Below are 14,430 nucleotides of genomic sequence, written 5' to 3' on the forward strand. Positions count from 1 at the left end.
CGAGGTGCGGAGGCGTGAGGGGGAGGCCGCTGAGGAAGGCGGGGAGGAGCGGGCGCGGGCGGCTTTGGGCTGTGGCGCCGGGAGCCAAAAGCACAGCCTCGCCTCAGGGGCCTTTCGCGTCCGTCCCCGGAGCTGGGGAGCCTCGCAGGCTGCTGTGAGCCAGCCTATCCCCGCCGAGAGACCTACTGAAGGCGTAAATACATTTAATCCCGCCAAAAATACCCTTCCTCACTCTCCATTTGGTATCCCCTTAATTTTGCGGTTACAAACACCCCAGGTCTGTTTCCTTGGTTGTGCCTTCAGGGTTTGTCCAGCTTGAGGGATAAGTTTAATTCCCAATGGCAACTTGGAGCTCAAGACTTGATTTTAATGTTACACGGCTCAATCACAATTCTGCTGCATTAATTCTATTAACATACCTTTTTAAAAAAGACACAGTCACAAATTGGAGGGGAAGAACATAGGTCTATTTTGATAGGTCTAAGTGTGTGGAGCTACAAAGACCTGACAAACAGCAACCTTTCCTGGAAAGGCTCTTTTCCCATTTTCCAAAGTTGATTGGAAAAAGCAAAATTGAAGGCTCCTTCTACTGGTTTAAAAAACAAAAACAAACAAAAAAAAGCCTTATAAAGTTTGAACTAAATAAAAGAACTCTAGGTGGCTGTCTTAGGGCATTAGACTTAGATCATCAGTACTGATAAAATTAATTTTCTATCATCTGACAAACAAGCTCTACTGAAACATTTCATGTGAACAAAAGAAATGTACTAGTGCTGAAACTGACTATTTTTGTAGTTAATTTCTTCTTATTTTTTTAACAGGAACCTTTGCTTAACGAAATGAAACACAATCTGGTGTGTCAGACACCTCCCACTGTCACTGTTCATGTAAAATCGAGTGCATCCAGATCACATCAGCAAAAAAAACTTACTAGACTAAAGCGACCTGCTTTTAAAGACCATCAAGAAAATTGTGAAAAAGGGGTTCCTAGTCAGAAATATAAATGTCCAAAGGGACCATGTCTAGTTATACAGCGTCAGGAAATGACATCTTTCTTTAAATTATTTGGTAGGTTAATAATGTGAGATATGAATGAATTGACTGAACAGAATGTTTTCAAAGCTCAGTAATGTTGAGAATGCTTTTTATATCTAAACTAATAGCAATTCTTTATCAAAACGTTTTGTTGTTATATTTTGGTATATAGATATTTAATGCTTAAGTTGAAAATACAAGGACTACCAAACTCATGAAAAGTATCTTTTTTAAAGTACAAATGAAATCAAGGTGCTTTCCTACTTTTTATTTTATGATAATTTTCCTTCCTGTTTTCTCTTATATTTCAACAAATACATGTAAAACAATGTGCATCTTGTATTACACACAACTTTAAAAAAGGGCTCCTTGTCTCTTAAATGTGTTATTTACTGTGGGAATAAACTTCTGAGGTGAGAAGTGGAACGGGAAGTTGATCTAAGGAGCTGGAACATCTTTATTTCTCTTTCATATGAAATTTTGTATTTATTTAATTTAGCAAAGACATTAAGTAATAGTGGAAGATTACAGCTGGGTTTTTACTTGACCCTTAAATACAGAAGTGAATGAGAGTTCGTTTGTGGTAGCTACTGTACATGGCCATGGATGATGAAGCACTGACCAAAAATAAGCAAGTACTGCCCTATAAAGGCTGCCATGTAATCAAGGTGCAGGATCTCAGCTGTCTGTAGGTCCTCTGAAATAATGGTGTGCTATCACCTGGAAGCATGTAACACAGGAAGAAATTATGCAAATAGAAAAAAATACTGGTTATTTTTCACTTTCACTTGCTGTTACTGAGAATGAATGTAATGCAGTCACCAGATTTTCCACCTTGCCTTTCTGGTAGAGCTGTTGTCTTTTGTGATGTAAGCTTTTTTCATATCTGACCTCTCCTCTGCCTCAATTCCTCTGTTCCCTACTGCTGGGTCTAGCTTTTTTTCTTTTATTTGGCTTAATGAAAGACCATCTGTTATTTATTTATAAATACCTTCTAACATAAACAGTTTTGATGTTTGAAATGCTACAGCTTTCTCTTGTTATAGATGATGATCTAATCCAAGACTTCCTTTGGATGGACTGTTGCTGTGAAATTGCAGATAAGGTAAGCATATTTCCTTCTTCTTTCCTTCCTTTCTTGAATGAGAAATCTGCCCTTAATTACTTGATACTTTAATGCAATACAGAACATCATCTTTTTCTAATAGTTTCACACGGCAGTTTCAAGAAACTTAATTCATGCTTTCCTCATTGTTGAAAACGATGAAAATATCTTGGTGTGAGACGTGTGAATCAATTTAGGAAATATTATGCCTAAATAACACATTGATACTTTATTTTACATTTTAAAACAGTATCTCTTGGCAATGACTTTCGTTTATTTCAAGAGAGCTAACTTCACACCAAGTGAGCATACCAGAATCAATTTCTTTGTGGCTCTGTAAGTACTTTAAAATTATCTAGTTTTATTAGGAAAAACTTTGCATTATTTCTTTATGACACTGATAATTATGTGATGAGACTTCCTTGAGGGAAGTATCTAAACCTGATCTAGGGGATGGCACCCCTAGGGGATGGCAGAGGGGGCTGGGACTAGGTGTTCTTTAAAGTCCCTTCCAATCCAAACCATTCTGTGGTTCTATGGCAATCTACATACAGTACATAAATAGTGCAAATTCACCATTCCTTCTGTGATGGAACCAAGCTTGAGCAGCAGACAGGGGTTGCTTGCATTGGTGTAATGATACAGAGAGTGGCATTCTGCCTACCAAACTGAATCTGGGAGCTTTTTAAAGCTTTACAAGAAATATATGCAGGACACAGCAACATATATGTGGCTCACAGGTGCTTGTATAAAACCTTATTTCATATCTCTGCCAGCCTTCAAGGCATTTGTATCAAAACATTTAACCCTGACAGGCATCTCAGGAGTAACTTGTTATTAAAATTTCTGTCAACATTATTTAAATCAACTGTAAAAACAGCTAGAGAATTTCTGAGAATTTTTTTTAACAATTATAAAATGCCTATATTATACTTTGAATCAACAATCCATCTTTACCTACCTGACCCTCTGTAATTTGGCTATACCTGCAGAGGATTCTGTGTTTTCTGTCACAATGTTATGGTGCTCTGGTCATCTTTTCCTGTAACATCACTTCTCAGATGCTCTGATTTGCACACTACTGCAGGGGCAAAGGTGGCTGCTCCTTCTCCTGTCACTGATACTGGGGGTGACACCCACAGAGCACAGAGGAGGGAGCCCTCTGACTCCAATGAAGGGGGAAAAGCCAGGCCAGAACAGTGAAAGGATTAGAAGGGGACAAAGGGTCTGGTGAGACTGGACTAGAGAGAATACTGGGGTCAGGAGCAAGTGAGAAAACTGGAGAGGAGACTAAAAGTCCTAATTTTTTCAAGTGTGTTTAGTAATAGGTGGATTCAGAGGAAGTAAACATTTTCATGTTGTCTGAGAAGACAACCCAAAACCAAAAGTAACAGATCTGTCAACAAAGGGAAGAACAGAGACCTTAAAAAAAGTAATTTAAGTTTTTCATTTATAACTGAAGCTAGACCTGTATTTAGTTGTTTGCTCCTAATTTAATATGAGCAATGTAATTTTCCAAGCATAGCTAAAACCCTTAAAATATAAAAAGGTAAAGTTTAAGATTTCACAGGATAGTTTTAAGCCTTATTTAAAGAATCAAACAGAAACTGTTCATTTTAGTTCAAGGGTTTCTTGCCAGCTTGGAGAAATGTGTCAGAATGTGTTAGATAAAAACTCTAGGGTAAAATAATTTTTATAAAAGCTTAGGCTTTTTTACCCAAAGGATGCCTATGGAACTAATTAAGAAAATACTGTGTTCCAGAGAGAAGGCTGTATTTTGTTAGTGTTTTTTCCTCACAATACTAGGAAAAAAGAACCACTGCAATATGTCTGTTATTTTATGTTAGAAATCATTATAGTATAGTAGTTTAAGACTGTAAATATTATTCAAACATAAACATATATATATATATTTGAAGGTATCTGGCAAACACAGTTGAAGAAGACAATGAAGAAGCAAAGTATGACATTTTCCCATGGGCTTTGGGCAAAGCCTGGAGAAAGCTCTTCCCTGATTTCTTAAATTTAAGAGATCAGCTGTGGAGTAGAATTGACTACAGGGCTATTGTAAGCAGACGCTGCTGTGAAGAGGTAGGGAGGGAGATTTCATATTGTAGATGCCGAAATCACGACAATTAACACCAGCTAGCATTTTAGCTCTGTACAGTTTCTTCCCTAAAGTAACCAGACAATCCATGGGAAAGCAAAGATGCTGTTAAAATGTAATGGTCCATTTATCCTCCATGATATTTTTTCCTTCTCCATTTGAAATACATTGTTTGAAATTGTTTTTTAAGTAAACTAAAAATTTTCTATTGCATTACTATAAAAAGTGAAGTTTCTATTGGCCAGAATCTGCTTCATGGAAGTATTTTTTTTTATTTTAAACCTATGTTCCTTTGTTTCACTTCATGTACTTTAGAAATAATTTTGTGTGCTTAACAATTTATAAGGAAAACATATATTCCTCACTTTTCAGGTGAAGTGTTTACCTGGAAAAACCCTTGTCATGCTTTAAGTACATAGTGTTTACTTCCAGATGGTGGAAAAGATTTACTCTATAGGCCCATTTCTGGGGATGGGATTAGATGCTATGGGAAAAGGACAAGGAACAAGGCAAGTGCAGGATGCTTTTCCTTGCACCCCCTTCCCGCTTCCCACTGTCATTATTTCAGTGATGATGAACTCTGTCAGTTGATGTTCAGTCACTGGCTGAAGACGTCACCTTGTGTCCAACATGTTTGTGATGACTCCTGTGAACTGGGAGTTGGAGATGTTTCCACACCTGACTGGTATCGGGATTACTTACTCCTGCCTAAGGGAGCAAGCTTTGCAATGGGACAATCTGAGACAGATAAGAGCTGATGCCCATGTCAGCTACATGAATTCCCTGCCACACACTTACTGGATCTCTTGTTTTTAGCCATATGTTTTCCCGTTATTTTTACTCTTCCTGATCCCATGGCTGTTCCCACAGGTGATGGCCATTGCTCCAACACATTACATCTGGCAGCGAGAGCGCTCTGAGCACCACAGTGGAGCTCTGAGGAATTACAACAATGAAGTGCAGCTGCCCCGAGGACCCAGTGCTACTCCTACAGATTGCCAGCTCTGCGGTAAGAAAGGCAGATTTGTACGACTCGGATTATCATCCTCCTCCTCATCTACTGACACCTTGGAGATGATGGAATTACATTCATCCCAAAAATTGAAGGACACCTTTTCAAATGAAAAAATGCTCATCGACTCTCCTTCTAACAGAGCGCAAGGTATGGTTTAATGTTGTGAATAATTTTCCATTAGTTTAGGCAATGAGGGGCCATATTTGCCCTTCAGAGTGCTGAAGGGACAGCTGTCTCTCCCTCTCACACATGCAGGTACCTTGGCAGAACTGTGTTTTTACCCTCACAGATTCATTTTCATTTTCACATATTGTATCTTGACTTCCTGGAAGTACCAATTGCTTTACATTGAGTCTCTTCATATTACTTTCATCTGCTACTACTAGATTTTGGATTGCATTCCAGTTGATTTAGGCATTTATTACTACTCTTCCATTATAAATGAAATTGAGAGTCCTGATTAAATACTTATGATTTGCTGGAACAATAAAAATAGTGGTGTGTATAGAGTGCAACCAGGCAACCTGCAGCATGAGTGCTGGAAGGGGACCAAAGCTCTGCCTGTTAACAACTGTTTTGATTTTGAAATAAGCTTTATCAAGTGAACACATTCACTAAATTTCAGTATCTCTTAAAGGTATGCTTTAAGAACTTTGTTCTTACAAAAACCTATAGTCACCAGTTGGAAGCCAGCAAGTATACATTTCAAAAGGCAGCCTTTGATCCCTTATTTTCTTACTAAAATTTTTTTCTCCTTATTTCTGGTAGACTGTCAGAGCCAGTCCAGCAAAAGGCAACCATGGAGCACCCTGAATCAAGATAAATCCATGGACTGGTTTACATGCAATGGAGAATGAAATGCACCTGGTAAGACAGAAAGAGATACTGTGATCTGCAGAACAGTCTGGGGGGCTGCATCACAACACCAGATGTGAGGATTCACTTCAAATTTTTCCCTTTACATAGTGGGAAAAGAGCATTTCAAACTTGTTGTGAGGTAGAAATCAGAGAACTCATTACTTAGGAGTTACACAGCTTGCAAAATGTAGCATCTGCTTTATGTTTTATTTTATTCTGATACAATACACAAATTAGAAGCTATGGAGGCAGCAGCATCAAGAAAGCAGTGGTCGAAACTTTCTCAGCTTGGTAAGGAATGCTAATTAAAAAACAAAAGTTACTACTTTAGTATTTCATTACACAACAATTATTTTATTATTATACGTTTTATTGTTTTATTATATAGGTACATAACAAATGCTAGTACAAAAAAAAAAAACAAAAACAAACCACAAAAAAACCCACCAAAACCAAAAACAACAATAAAAAAATAGGTTTCTTTGAAATAAAAATACCCCTAAACATTTGTCTTACCTGAATGAGCTTCCTGACAGTGGGATGGTCGGGCAATGTAAGGCACAGAGTAGTTTGTTTCACCAGCATCACTGAGTGATTCTGTGACAAGGACATTTTTTTTTTTACTTCATTCCCACAAGTTTAAGACCTACATGCAGACTACAGTAGACAAGGTGCATGTAATATTTTTCCCTGACATGTTTTCTTTTTTTTGTTGTCACCTATCATTATATTCAGTACTCTTTGCTCTAGTATGCATTTTGCAGATCTGTATACTGTATATTTATTTACACCTGTCATATAAATATATAGCATAATTTTTGGATTTGCCAGAACAGCTTAATTTTAAAACAGATCACACTGGCCACCATTTCTCCTAAGTCCATCAGGGTCCTCTAAAGCAGCTATAAGATGACTATAAAGAACTGAATTGTCTTAAAAACCAAAAATTTGAAAACTGTAGTAGAAGAGCAGTCATTCTTTTTTGCAAATTGAAATTTATTTTCTATTTAGCCCAGATTTTAAATACAATATTTAAACTTAAATAACTATTAATAGTCTTTTTTAAACCTGATAAGGTGTATGCTGTCTAAAACCTTGCCTATTCTCAGCTGACCTAAGAAAAAACAGTCTTCTCCTACCCTGGATTATCAAAGTGCAGTAATAGAGTATCTCATCAGCAGTAAAGTTCTTACCATTGTATTTGCTTTCTTTAAGAACTGCTTGATCCTGAATGTGGATTTCTTCGTATTCATTTTGAGGTGATTCTTCAATATTTTCTTGAGTTTCCACCATTTGGCTTGATTTATAATGCTTGAGTTTAGCAGGGAGTACTGACCAGCTTCTGTGAGTTACCTCAATTATCCTTTCACACAAAAAAGGAAGTTTGCAGCTCCGTATTCTGTCTAAAAGCTCAATGACCTGTGTGATACTTTTGAAGAAATACAAACAAAAAGTAGTATTTTGAAAACTCAAATCACAAAATCTCTGCTCTACTGACTTTGGCACATTCTTTACCTTTGAAGTTACACAGGTCCTTCAGTTTTAGGGTAAAGGAGCAACCTGACTATTGCATTGGAGAACAGTGCGGTTACTTTGAGGATGCCGTAAGCCCAAACTTCACTGACCAGAATGAGAACACTCCCCAGGTAGATACTGAAGGATTTGGCCAATTGTAATTTATATTGAGTACAGCTCCCAAAGAAAGTTACATGGGGAAAAAACCCCAACTTTGTTAACCATTTCATTAATGCTGGGTGTGTATTTCAGAAGATGCTTGGTTTTGTGCCAAGGCCAGGTAACGCCTGCATAAAGGTGCCAGAAAGAAACACTTACTTTGCTAAGTACACAGCACACACCCCACCTTGTTTCAGGCTTGGGTGTACAACAGGCAGAGCACACTGAGGGTTCAGCATATCCAAAACTACCTGCAAGAAAAAAATATATTAATGTTTACTGGGAAAACATATGTACATCTATCAGTGTAATACACAACATTGGGAAGAAAGAAAAGGTTATGGAAAAGAGATACATACAACCACTTTTATTGCTGCCTCTCAAAACCTGAGGTGCACACTTACGCAAAATGAAGCCCCCTCTACTTCCAAATGAATTTCTGTTGAAACAGCAACTAGCATTTGACCAACTAAATAGGTCTGTAGGAAGTTAAGCCTCCCAGGCTTAATTAAATCCCATAATCCTGACAGTAATAAAAAAATTTAGACGACTACATTTACTAACACATTTGAATACCTATTTCTCAAATGTGGAAAAAAAAAAAAAAGAAGATTGTTCAAATGCATAAAAAGAGCACATTATTGTTACAATGTCTAACTTGTCAGTTTCAAAATTAAAAAAACTTCTGTCTTTGGCAATTTATCCATCTTCTGCTAGGAAGCTATTCCGATTGTAGAACAATGGGATATACAATATCTGATCCCTTCTGCACGACTGTTACTTAAAATGTTTTTTGCAATGGTATTTTTATGCTATGTATTATATTCCTTTGCTTGTACCAATTTAAAAATTGGTATTTGTTTAAGCATTTGGTAAATAAGTAGTTCTAAGTAGTTTGTCAGCTTGACAGGGAAGAGTGACTACCATGAAACCGTTTTCCCCAGCATGACTCCTTTTTTTAGGAACTCTAGATACAAAGAAGCAGAACAGGCTAGCAAGACACAGCATATTCAAAATTACACAGTAGTTACATTGTGCATTCTATAGAGCTGATAGCAAAGTGGTCACACAGTTACGTATTTAATAAGGTTTTGTGTTCTTCTAAAATTTAATGCTGGAAATATGTACCTCATAAAATTATCAGTTTCTCAAAATGAGTTGGTCTTCGCTTACAAGGCAGGAGTGATTAATTGTAGCACTTCTATAGTACAGTTTTATCAGTGTTTCATTTGACAACCTGTAACTGAAACCTTGAAAACACTTGTATCTGACAAAAAATTACAATGTTTCTTTCACTGATGAGGAAGTGGATTATTATTTCTCATGTTACACTTGATATGGGAATCCTGTTGTGAGTGTGAGCACAAGAGGTTTCCATTTATGGAGAAAAGACGTGTCAAATGGGGGAGTTGTTTGGATTCACTCACTGCATCAAGTGTTACAGATTTCATATCTGCAGCAGCTGTTGAAATGTCTTTAAGAATGAACTCCACGTTATCTGGCCATTCGTCCACGTGTCCTATTTCCCACGCAGAACGCCAGCGCCTGTAATTCTTCTTAGCTAAACTATGATGATCATCTCTGATTTCATAACTTAGAACACGTCCTTTGGGCCCAACTGAAAACAAACAGAAGACACTCCACTCACCATTTTACACTGCTGTTTTAAAGACCTGGGAAAGACAAAACAAAACAAAAGCAAAACCCAGTCTATAACATAAGTACACCTTTCCATCTCCACTTTAGGAAATTATATCATATGAAACAATCATCGACAATCTATGTTTCCTTTAAATTTAAAACAAACATATGCAGAAAAAGTACCGTGTTAGTATCCTTCTGCTAGAGCATCCAGAGGTACCAGCTGAGAATGCTGCACCAGTGCTCACGGCTCACAGGCTAAGGAAACCTGCTCACTGACCTCAGCCCCACAGACAAGTTTTCCAGCGTACTCTTTGATTTACCCATGTTTGTGTAATTTTCCTGTTACTGTCTGCAACAGTAATAAATTATTAAGTCTAAATTTACTATTCTGAAATTTACCATGAGTCCAATATACAATGTTTCTCAAAAAGGAAACATTTCCAGGCTGTGCAGGCAGACAGCAGTGCACTGCCGTATTATTCCGTATTTGTATTACTCCAATTTTTCAAGCCTATTCCACCGCTCACTCCTGTCTCCCTGCTGCTTTGGAATGGCTGCAGGGAGCTTTCAGAAAGCAGCAGCTCCCTGGGTGAGTTCTGTACCTTTCTAAGCCATTTCACTTTGCAGTTACCAGGCTCCTTCCCTCACCTATGTGATCCCACTGTGAATCCATTCTCAGACCAGTGAGTAAAAGAAGGGATGAATTTCCGAACTGTCGCTCCATGATCCTGCATAAGAAAAAGGCTAGAACCAGCTTGTAAGAAACTGAAGGTTTCAGCATGTTGCCTTTGATCACCTGAATCAGTTGCAGAGTCACAGTGCCAACTCCTTGTTACTTCAGATTATCAGTTTAGAAACATCAGAAAAATAAAATTCTTCACACTGGGGGTGTCAGTCATACCCTCACTCATTCAAAGTAATTCCTTCTTTTTGAAATTGCTTTTTTTTAAAATAACAACATGGTGAAATAGCTAAGCAAAACTTAATTATTGTGGAGCTACAGTATGTCAAGTTTGCAGACATCATATTTTCCAGTTCTCAAAGATTTTAAAGTCATGGTAAATACCACTCTCTTAACTTTATCCTGTTTCATGTCAGTAGTTTCTGGGAATGATTAAAGAAAGAATGGAAAAGAAAATATCAAATTAATAACAAGAAATGAGTGAAATCTGTTAAATCAACAAGAATTTTGGAAATTAAATAATTCTGTGGACATTGGTAATGTGTCCACTAGATCTGAATTCCAGCATTTACCCACATAGCAGCTGTTTTCCTTGTTGGGTATCGCTGGTGTGTATTTAATGGTGGCAAAATCAGCCTCCATTTGGAAACAGCAAATCAAATCTATTTATTTCTGTCTCAGCACCAAAGTATGTTCAGCTGTGACTAAAAGTGGATGTATTTGGTGCCCATTTTAAATTCAATAAATTTGAAAATAGCAATGCAATTTCAAAGCTTTTTCCCACTCCTCAAAATAGAGCTGATCTGGCATGCAACAACTGCATTCTTCCCCTGGATAGGGTTAACAGCCTGGTAATGCCAATGATTTTACCAACTTGGCCCATTTACAGCTGAATTAAAGTGTTGGACAAGATTGAAAAATGAGAAGAATAATTGGCAAGTTCAGGTGTGCTTATATAAAACAGTGGAATACCTAAGGCAGAAAAATCAGTTGCTGTATTTAGTGAGAGCTAACTTTTGCCTTAGCCAGTTACAGGTATTCCATCTCTGGGTTTTGGATCTGCCTGTAGGGCAAGGTGAGGAAAGCTAATGACTCTTACTTTCCCTCTCTCTAAATGAAAAGAGAAGCACTGATATTTATCTTCTGTTTGGTCAGCTTCTAGCTCCTACAGCAGCAATGGTTGCTTTGAGGATAATCCCATGTTAGTTTCAAAATCCCAATGGAATGAAAAACCCTAAACGCTAGTTTATTCCAGAAGAATGATCAGAAGAAACCAAGCAATAGCAATAGTAGGAGGTAGGAGAGAGGGAGCACAGGTACAACTGCTGACCTTGAAATTTGGGCCCAAAATATCAAGACCAGCTGCAGTTGAGACATCTTAAGGCATGGCTGAAACGAAGCTTTCTGTGAGGCCTTCAGTAACCACTTACACTACAGCCCTCTAAGCACAGTCAGAATGGTTTGAAGTCTGTGCTGATGTAACTCTCTCTCAAGTCAACGAACTACACATAAACGTGTGAACTGCAGTAAAGCTTTTATGAGCTGAGTAGTAAGGACCATAAGAGAGCCATAAGCATCTAGAAAAAAAAAAAAAAAACAACAAAAAACCCTCCAAGTTGTGGTAAAGAAATAAATTCTGTGTTGTCTAAAGCCAGTTTCTCACCTGCTCTTGACAGAAACAAGCTCATTGCACCCGACCCGCTACCACTTTCCAACACGGTGTCTCCTGGGTGGATATCCATCATCATTAATATAGCGCTTATATCCTGCAAGCGAGAAAAACGCGGCACATTACTATTTGCGAAAAATTAAAGGTGAGAGTCGGCCAGCGACCTCCCAGCCCCGGCCGATACCTTGGGGTAGGCGATGGTGGGTCCCCGCGGCATGAGCAGCACGTATTCGTCCAGCGAGGGCCGCCTCAGCAGCAGCCGCGCCCCGCTCGACGCGAGCAGCACCTGCCCAGGCAGCTGCCCGATGATGTCGCGGTGGGGCAGGACACCGCCGGGGCTGCTCAGCACCGCCTCCGCCGCCAGCCGGCACAGCAGCTTCAGCGTCGTGTTGTGCTTCCTCCGCACCACCGCCAGCGCCAGCTCCCCGGCGCGGAAAGGGCCGGAACGGGGACACACCGCCTCAACCCGCGCTTGACAGGAGGCGGCCGCCGCCACCTCCTCCTTCTTCTCCTCCTCGGGGGGAGCCTGAGGCGGCGGCACTACCGCCGCTGCGCACCGCGCCACCGCCGCCGCTTCCTCGGGCGGCAGCAGCCGCCTCAGCCGCTCCAGCGGCGACAGTGAAGTCTCCCATGCCCGCCTCCGAGGCTTCCCGTCGGCAGGAAAAGAAGATGAGGAGGAGGAGCAGGAGGATGAGGAGGAGGAGGCGGCCGCCCGCCGCAGCGCGCGCCAGGCTCTCATGGAGCGGCCGGAGGCGGGAAAAGGGGGCGCGGCTCACGTTCGCGACTATCGCCACGCGCGCCTGCGCCGCCCGCCCCGATGACGCCACACGACGTCATCGGGGCTGGCGGCGCAGGCGCGCGTGGCGAGCACGCGGGCGGTGCATGCGCCGCGCGGGGCGGGCCGGGCAGAGCCGAGGGGAGCGCGCGCCATGGCGGCCCCTCCGTGCGCCTTCTCCCCCCGCGGGTGCCGCTTGTTCGCTTCGTGCGGGCCCGATGGGCGGCTGCGCGTGTGGGACACGGCCGGCAGCCGCCTGCAGCACGAGTACGTGCCCTCCGCCCACCTCAGCGCCGCCTGCACATGCCTGGCCTGGGCCCCGGCGGGGGCGCGGCAGCCCCCCAGCAAGGTGCGTAAGGGGAGGGAGTGGGGACGCCGGGAGGACACGCGTGAGGGGTGGGATGGGGATGGGGATGGCGGCGCCCCGAGCAGTCCTGACGCGTGGCCGCGGCCCGCTCGGCTTCACCCCGCCCTCCCGGCGCCATGTGGCCGGGCGGGCCGGGGAGCAGAGGCGCGGTGAGCGGGGTGAGGGTCCCGTGGGCTCCGCGGGGTTCGGGCACCGTCCCGTCCCATCTCCCTGTGGCCCCAGGGTTTGGGGTATGCCCACGTGTGTCGCGCCTCGGGATGGGGGGGGCGCGGGGGGAGCCGCTCCCCGTCCCAGGATTGCGCTGCTGAAGGTAAATTTCACGTGTCGGTGGGGGAGGCGGCTCTGGAGGCTTTGTATTGTGTTTTTTTAAAACAAAAATTCGGCAGAAGCACTGACTGTTAAAAACCATTTGTCTCTCATTATCTGCGTGGAAGAAGCTTTCCTTGAAGGAGCGAGGTATGTTACTTGATGGCACGTCTTGCCGTAATTGAAAAGGTGATGCTACAGAGCAGGTCAGCTGCTGGGCACCCGCTTAGTTCACCTTCCGATAAAGGTAGTACCTCTCCACACTTCCTTACCCTTGGAAGTACTCCCATGCAAGCTGCTACACTGTGATTCATCTTCCTGGGTCCAAGAATCTTGCAAGGTGTTCAGTAGTGCTACTCACAGCATTCACCAGGAGCGCTTGGATGTTCTCCACCTTGATCAAGTTTTAGCTAACATCAGCTCAGGTGAACACCATACCTGAAAATATCTAGAATATATACTGGAGTACCTTTTGGTCCTCTTCATGCTGAAGTAATTCTTTAGCTGGAACATACCATTTCCTGAGAAAAAAGAGTGCAAGACCTGAATAAAGTATGTGAAAACCACCCCCTTTATCATAAGAAATAAGGAGTGCTTTTTAAAGGGGGTCTTGGTATATCAGCAATTCTGTGTATTTGAGCTGCTGTTAAGGCTGTTTCAAAATGCTTAAAGCACAGATTATCAACCTGAAGGAGGCCAACATTGTTTTGCTCAGTTGAACAGCTTAGTCCCTGAACTTTGAAAACTCACAGGACATGCAAAGAATGAGGTAGAAAGAGTCAGTTTTAGATGGCCTAAACATGTTCCTTTGTCATGTAACTTTGAAGTAAAAAGGATCTGTTCATGAGTTGCAAAGCTGTATAGGTTCTTTGCTCTTGAATTCACTGAAACTGCCATATGGAAATGGGCTTGATCTGTCCTGTGTGAAATAAAATTAAAGTAGACATTAGATGCACTGCACTGCTGTGGTACTGTAAGTGAAGCACAGGAAGTTTCTGAGGGGCTTTAAAATTTTTTTTTAATATAACCTTTTTTAAAGACACACTCCTAAGCCCCACAGGTCTTTGAATTTAACCTGGTTTGAGGTTATATGAAAATAACCATAGCTACCTCTCAGTGCTTTCTAGTTATTCCAGTAGTTTGAATCCCGTCCCCTGCTTGAAGGCTAGTCTGTTTTAAAATGGAGCTGGGAA

General features: G+C 41.4%; 3 protein-coding genes across 8 annotated transcripts in view; 2 read left to right on the forward strand and 1 right to left on the reverse strand.

Moving 5' to 3' along the window:
* On the forward strand, nucleotides 1–9,093 carry SPDYA (speedy/RINGO cell cycle regulator family member A). 3 transcript variants are annotated; one of them, XM_023922955.2, is made up of 7 exons: nucleotides 1–193; nucleotides 822–1,068; nucleotides 2,082–2,140; nucleotides 2,391–2,476; nucleotides 4,060–4,231; nucleotides 5,118–5,409; nucleotides 6,031–9,093. In XM_023922955.2, exons 2-7 carry the CDS (start codon nucleotides 840–842, stop codon nucleotides 6,117–6,119), a joined length of 927 nt encoding a protein of 308 aa, XP_023778723.2. In that variant the 5' UTR covers nucleotides 1–193; nucleotides 822–839; the 3' UTR covers nucleotides 6,120–9,093. The 3 variants fall into 3 exon arrangements, with proteins under 3 accessions (XP_023778723.2, XP_023778724.2, XP_086735161.1); XM_023922956.2 differs by having other exon boundaries at nucleotides 26–277; XM_086879035.1 differs by lacking the exons at nucleotides 2,391–2,476; nucleotides 4,060–4,231 and having other exon boundaries at nucleotides 35–193.
* TRMT61B (tRNA methyltransferase 61B) lies at nucleotides 6,309–12,627 on the reverse strand. 4 transcript variants are annotated; one of them, XM_086879033.1, is made up of 8 exons: nucleotides 11,974–12,624; nucleotides 11,784–11,886; nucleotides 10,087–10,182; nucleotides 9,222–9,412; nucleotides 7,954–8,045; nucleotides 7,314–7,549; nucleotides 6,637–6,717; nucleotides 6,309–6,421 (listed from the first exon to the last, which is right to left on the reverse strand). In XM_086879033.1, the coding sequence occupies exons 1-8, from the start codon at nucleotides 12,526–12,528 to the stop codon at nucleotides 6,378–6,380; spliced, it is 1,398 nt and encodes a 465-aa protein (XP_086735159.1). In that variant the 5' UTR covers nucleotides 12,529–12,624; the 3' UTR covers nucleotides 6,309–6,377. The 4 variants fall into 4 exon arrangements, with proteins under 4 accessions (XP_086735159.1, XP_023779086.2, XP_086735160.1 ...); XM_023923318.2 differs by lacking the exon at nucleotides 10,087–10,182 and having other exon boundaries at nucleotides 11,974–12,627; XM_086879032.1 differs by lacking the exons at nucleotides 6,309–6,421; nucleotides 6,637–6,717 and having other exon boundaries at nucleotides 7,183–7,549.
* The window catches only part of WDR43 (WD repeat domain 43), a 22,484-nt gene continuing 20,604 nt past the window's right edge, over nucleotides 12,551–14,430 (forward strand). Inside the window, exon 1 of the mRNA XM_086879031.1 lies at nucleotides 12,551–12,913. Within this exon, the coding sequence (XP_086735157.1) occupies nucleotides 12,719–12,913 (195 nt within the window). The 5' untranslated portion in view covers nucleotides 12,551–12,718. The remainder of the gene's footprint in view (nucleotides 12,914–14,430) is intronic.

The sequence above is a fragment of the Cyanistes caeruleus genome, chromosome 2, assembly GCF_971803275.1.
Source record: "Cyanistes caeruleus chromosome 2, bCyaCae1.hap1.1, whole genome shotgun sequence".
Taxonomy (NCBI): Eukaryota; Metazoa; Chordata; class Aves; order Passeriformes; family Paridae; genus Cyanistes; species Cyanistes caeruleus.